Source organism: Dioscorea cayenensis, chromosome 4 (assembly GCF_009730915.1).
Source record: "Dioscorea cayenensis subsp. rotundata cultivar TDr96_F1 chromosome 4, TDr96_F1_v2_PseudoChromosome.rev07_lg8_w22 25.fasta, whole genome shotgun sequence".
Classification (NCBI taxonomy): domain Eukaryota; kingdom Viridiplantae; phylum Streptophyta; class Magnoliopsida; order Dioscoreales; family Dioscoreaceae; genus Dioscorea; species Dioscorea cayenensis.
Window position 1 is genome coordinate 9171574 of NC_052474.1, and position 6952 is coordinate 9178525.

The window sequence follows — 6952 nt, forward strand, 5'->3', positions numbered from 1 at the left end:
TTAAAAAAAAAAAAAATTGCATCTCTTCAAAATGCTAACAAATGTCTCTTTAAATTGATAACTAACTATATATTTAAATTATTAATTAATAAAATTTGAATTAAATCCAAATTTTACGAGACATTATGAAAATATTTCTAACATAATACTCCATGCAATCATAACTATTGAAACTGATTTGCAAACCTCCTGTAAATTTTTTTAAAACCAACTAATCAACTTAGTACAACTCTCAACTAATGTTTCTTGCTACTGTTAAACACTCCCAACTTTCACCCTTCTCTCTGTCTCTCTCTATCTCATGTTTTTCATTCTCCACAGGTTTTCTACAAACGTCTGGCAAACAACGTATTATCATATGTATGTATATATATTAATGCAACATGTGAAGGCACTCAGTCTGCGTTTGAATTACCGCGTAATGAAATGAGGAGGAATAAGGTAAAGAAGAGGGAGGAAAAGAATGAATAAGGTATGGTAATTAAAAAAAATGTTTGGTCGAAGAGAGTTCATTGGGAATGGAAAAAGTAAAAAGAGGAGTTGTGCTAAGATTACCTTTTTACCCATCTCATAAATAAATGATATTTATTTTAAATAATTATTATTTATAAAATAATTAAAACATAAATATTTATATTATTATTGATTAATATTTAATTAAAAATTAATTTTAAATTACTATTAATTTCATTCTATACTTAAAATTTTTTAATTAATTTAAAATGATATTTATTTAAAATAATTATTATTTATAAAATAATTAAAATATAAATATTATTTTATTATTATTGATTACTGTTTAACTAAAAATTAATTTCAAGTAACTATTAATTTTCCATACTTGAAATTTTTTTAATTAATTTCAAATGATATTTATTCAAATAATTATTATTTATAAAATAATTAAAACACAAATATTTATTTTATTATTGATTAATATTTAATTAAAAACCAATTTCAAGTAACTATTAACTTCATTCGGTATTTAAATTTTTTAAATAATTTCAAATTATATTTATTTTAAATAATTGTTATTATAAAATAACTAAAATATAAATATTTATTTTATTATTATTGATTAATTTTTGATTAAAAATTAATTTCAAGTAGCTATTAATATCATTCGTAGTTAAAATTTTTAATTAATTTCAAATAATTCTTATTTATAAAATAATTAAAACATAAATATTTATTTTATTATTATTGATTAATGTTTAATTAAAATTTAATTCCAAATAACTATTAATGAATGAAATTAAAAGATTTTAATTAATTTCAAATAATTATTATTTATAAAATAATTAAAATAAATGTTTATTTTGTTATTATTGAATAATGTTTAATTTAAAATTAATTTTAAATAATTATTAATTTCATTCCGTACTTCAAAATTTTTAATTAATTATATTAATTTTTATATTATGATTACTAGTTGAACTAACTAAAATTAATATAATTAATTATATTAATTTTAGTATTATGATTACTAGTTGAACTAAATAAAGTGTTATAACTTTTTATATGAGTTTTTTTTTTGTTTTTTATAAGAGCAAAATGGTCATTTCCATATGAGGAGAATGGGTATTCCCTCATGAGTTTATCCATGATTTTTTTTCCTTTAAAAATATAGGCAGATCATGAATGAACTTTTAATACGGATAAAATGAAATATCAACTTCTTTTTTAAAAAGGTTTATACAACACATATTTAAATATAAATTTTATTCACAATAATTCTTATATATATATATTAAAAATAGTGCATGATAATTCACAATAAATATGCTCTAAATCTAAGTTAAACACCGGATTCTTCCAGAACTCTGAGTCGATGTTTGATGATCGAAATTATATCTTCAAATTTTTTTTTCAGTTAAGGATTTTTTTATATTTAAAAATCACATAATAAGTAAAAATAAATACAAATTAATCCCTTTGAAAAATTCCATCGGTCGTCAATAATTTAATTAAAAAATTAATAATACTCATAAGTTTTTATGAGAAGAATGAAATATCAAATTTTTCCTTATGAAAATAATTATAATTATTTATTTTTATCACTAAAATTTAAATCATAAAAAATTATTTTTTTTTTATAAATATGATAAGTGTTGTGAGAGGTATCTTCATAGAAGAGAAATTGAATGTATATCCCATATATTTTTATCCAATAATATATAATATATACGGGTTATAAATTCATATTCACAATTAGGGACTAGTATTATCATTACATTCAATGAAACTTGGATTCAAGATGCTTTTAATGTCCTGCATGTTTTTGGATGTAATCATATTTACAAAATACTAATTTTTTATGACAACCACTTCAATTTAATCAACCCCAATATTTTTTTAAATTAAATGCACTTTTATATATAGCGTTCTGAGATTTTAAAAAATATTAGGCAAAAATGAATTAATTTAGGAGAGAGAGAGACCTGAAGGAAAAGGGTGAGAAAACGAGAAGGGACTAGGGAGCATGGAGGAGAAAGATTGGGTGGAGCCGGAAGTTTTTATACCATTTTTTTTTTTTGGGAAGGGGGGAGAAAAAGTGGAGAGAGAGAGAGAGAGAGTGAGAAACATGTGAGAGGGTGGGCCCGAGGTTATTATTATTATTATAATATTTTTTTTTTAGGGTGAGAGAAACATGTGGGAGGGCAAGTAAGGGAAGCCGTTGAATTTACCATGCTCTCCATGAATCTACCAAGATTGTCGAGGGCCCTTACCCGACAACGACCCTGGGCTAAATTCGAGGGTCGGGAGTCGATGGGTTCGATCAGATCGAACCCAGGGTCGAACCCAGAAATCAATAATTAAATATAAAAATATTATAATAATTAATAATAAGCAAATATAATATTAAACCCATAATTATATTATAAAAACCTACTCAAATTTGATATTTAAATTGATAAATGACCTTTATATACGTGAAAGAGCTTTCTAATTATGTCATTTATTTTTTTACATTTTTAAATATTTTACAAATTTAATATATTAATATATAATTATCGAACTCTCTCGATGTTATTTATTTATTTATTTGTTTATTAGTTAATTTTTGTTAAAAATAAATAAGAAATTTAATTCACTAATTCTTATATCTCAATTGAGTTTTTTTATTTTGTTTTTAAATTTTCTTATATTTTTTTATTTAATTAGAATACTTTTAATTTTATATTTTTTTATAATAAAATTACACTCATTTATTGTTTTTATTTTCTTAATAAATTAAATTTTTTTAGAAAGTATTTACATAACACATTAATATATTTTATTTTTTTAAATGTTACTTTTTTTGTTGGTATGTTCATGATATATATATATATATATATATATATATATATATAATTCTATTTATTGATTATAAATTATAAATTAATATTAATAAATATACACGATTTTTATGATTTTTTTAATGAGAAAAATAATAATAAATTATTAAATAATGAAAAAAATAAACATTGTGACCGATTGACCCGTACGGGTCAAAGCGAGTTCCGGTTGAACCACCCGGGTCATCGGGTTAACACCGGATTTTTTTAATACCCGGATCGATAGAGGGTATCTGGCGGCATACGTAGCGGTTCCCGGTTGAACCGGCCGGGCCGGTCCGACAAGCTTGGAATCTACATATGTCCCCCAAAAAACACAAGTTCATAAATATATATATATATAATTATTTATGTATACAATGTGCCGCACCACCGAGTAAAGCACAAGAATAAAAATCCAAAACCAGAAGATTAATCCAAAGCAAGCAAACAACATCAACAACAATAAAAGCCTCATCATCATCTTCATTCTCTTCAATCAAAACAACAAATTAAGCATCATCACAATGGAATTGGAAACAGAGAAGCTGCACATCTTCTTCCTCCCCTTTCTTGCACCCGGCCACATGATCCCCATGATCGACATGGCTCGCTTATTCTCAGCTCGCGGTGTTCAAACCACCATCGTCACCACCACCGCCAACGCCTCCCTCATTACCCCCACCCTCCACACCGCCAACTCCGTCACTACCACCCCTATCAATCTCCTCCTCCTTCCCTTCCCCTCCGTCGAAGTTGAGCTCCCCTCCGGCCAAGAAAACCTTCTCCACTTCCCCACCCCTGACGTCCCGGACCCCTTCCTCACCGCCATAAACCTCCTAGAAACCCCCTTCAAGCTCCTCCTCCACCAACACCACCCCGACTGCATCATCTCCGATGTCTTCTTCACTTGGTCTGCATCTCTTGGCGTCCCACGAATAGCCTTCCATGGCTCTAGCTTCTTCACCAACGTCATCTCCGGTGTTGTCTCCCGTCTCAAGCTCCATGACTTCATCTCCGGCGACCAAGAACCCTTTCTTGTCCCTGGTCTCCCTCATCAAATAACCCTAACCAAGTCACAGCTCCCTGACATGCTCTTAAATGAAAATCATGAACTTAGAGTCCAAATGGGAGAATCAGTTCGCCGGAGCTTCGGCTTCATCGGCAACAGCTTCTATCACTTAGAGCATGATTATGTTGATCGCCTCAAATCTTTTGGCATGAAGCTCTGGAATGTCGGTCCGGTTTCCCTCTGCAACAAGGATGAGCTCGACATGACGGCAAGAGGCGGCAGTGGATTAATGTCGAAAAATTCAGTTCAAGTCAATGAGTGTGCTGTTTGGCTTGCTAAGAAACGCCGGAACTCAGTTTTATATGTGAGTTTTGGTAGTTTAACCCGGTTTACTAAAGCACAACTGAAGGAGATCGCTGCCGGGCTTGAAATCTCCGGCCACCCTTTTATTTGGGTGGTGAAGGATGATAACAATGTGGATGAGTGGATGCCGGATGGATTCAAAGAAAGAGTTTTGGATGAAAAGAAAGGAATGATTGTATTCGGCTGGGCGCCGCAGGTGTTGTTACTAAACCAAGCTGAAGTTGGTGGGTTTGTGACACATTGCGGATGGAACTCATGCTTGGAAAGTATATGCGCCGGTGTGCCGATGATCACGTGGCCGATGTTTGCCGAACAATCGTTTAATGAGAAGCTGATTGTAGATGTGTTGAAAGTGGGAGTTGCACTGGGGGTGAAGGTTTGTAGCAGTAAAGAGGAAGAGAGGGTGTTGGTGAAGAGGGAGGAGATAAGGAAGGCTGTGGAGGAGTTGATGGGGGATGGAGAGGAGAAGGTGAGGAGGAGAAGAAGAGTTGAAGAACTTAAAGAGATGGCAAAAAAGGCTGTTGAAGAAGGTGGGACTTCTTATGAAGATTTGAGTAACTTGATTGAGGAGTTGGTGGAGTTGAAGAAGAAGAAGAAGAAGAAAAGTGATGGGATAATGTAATTGAGTTCATCTTTTGAATTTGCTCATTTCTGAATTTGAGGTTTCTCTTTTGTATCTTTTATTATGGTTTTTCTTTTATGTTGGATTCCTACATGGTGATTAGTCATCATGTATAGACCATTCAAGATATATAATTAATATGGGATGCTAATGTGCAATAGCTAGTCATTCACTTGATTAGAGATGGCAATTTGTACCCTACCCGACGGGTATACCCGTACCCGTACCCGGTCAAAGAGGGTATTACCCTCTTTGACCGGGTACGGGTACGGGTACGGGTATTACCCGTTAGTTTTTGAGCGGGTACGGGTCGGGTAAGGGTATGCCCCTACCCTACCCGTACCCTTACCCTTACCCTCTCATATATATATATATAATTTTTTATAAAACTAAACATTTACTCACAATTTACTCAATATCTATTTTCATAGTGATTAATTTGAAAATAATACTTCAAATTTTCTCTTAATATATTATTTTAAATTTTATTTAATTTCTATATTTATATTTGATAATATTATCAAAATTGAGTTTTAGATATATATTAAGAATCATAATTAAATTAAAAAATAAACAAATATAAAAATTATAAGAACATCATGAAAAATAAGATACTAATAAAAAAATCAATTGGATATAACTTATAAGAACAAAAATATTACTAGATATTATTACTAGATATTTATAAAATTTGAAGCTATATAAAAATATAAATAGTAGATATATGAAAAAAATTTTTAAACAAAAAAACCAAGATGGTTAAACATGAACAAAAACAAAAGGTAGAGTTACCATTGAGTCACTAAATAGAGCGATCATTTTTATGTGATTATATAATTTAAGATAAGCAAATATATATCAACTCGTAATTTTTGAATTTATGGATGTGTTTAAAGATTGTAATATAATGTATAATTAATTTATTTTTTTATTATTATTTAAATTTAATTCGATAATTTGAACAACGGGTAGCGGGTACCTCTGAGTATACCCAGTACTACTGGGAGTATACCCAGTACCTGCGGGTAAGGGTAAGGGTATGATTTTTTTACCCCTCAAGGGGTGCGGGTAAGGGAATGCGGGTATGGGGTAGGGGTTACGGGTACGGGTAAGGGTTTTGGCATACCCTACCCATACCCTACCCGTTGCCATCCCTACACTTGATGATATCACATCATAGAATTGGCAAAATATTTTGATATTCGGCTGCATGATTATGCAATATTTCTACTGAAAAACAAGCACAGATGTAATAAGATGGATTGAGGTGGAAATAATTTAGATCTTATTGATGTATATTAGCTGTATAAATAAATAAGCAGTAGACACGAAATATTTGTTGTACATAATAAACTAATGATAACAAACTACAACTTATCTATAATTCAAATTAGCTTTCCTTGACAGTGGACACATGTCATTCCAAAGGGTCTATTTATATAGACACGTCGGTATAAAAAGGAAACAATAAATTCAGAAAAGCATACACTGAGTTACTTGTGAAAACTCTGCAATATATAATTAAAAAAACCACTAGCCAATTCGATCAGTGTTCCATGGTTCACAATGTTTCTGTTGAATATTAAAGTTGATGATAATGCCAGAAATAAAAAGTTTTTTGAAAAAGAACCTCAGGGA

General features: G+C 30.1%; 1 protein-coding gene across 1 annotated transcript; it reads left to right on the forward strand.

The window, feature by feature from the left end:
* Window positions 1-3837: 3837 nt before the first annotated feature.
* LOC120259365 (anthocyanin 3'-O-beta-glucosyltransferase-like) lies at window positions 3838-5472 on the forward strand. Its single transcript, XM_039266953.1, has one exon. The coding sequence runs from the start codon at window positions 3845-3847 to the stop codon at window positions 5312-5314; it is 1470 nt and encodes a 489-aa protein (XP_039122887.1). The 5' UTR covers window positions 3838-3844; the 3' UTR covers window positions 5315-5472.
* Window positions 5473-6952: the final 1480 nt, after the last annotated feature.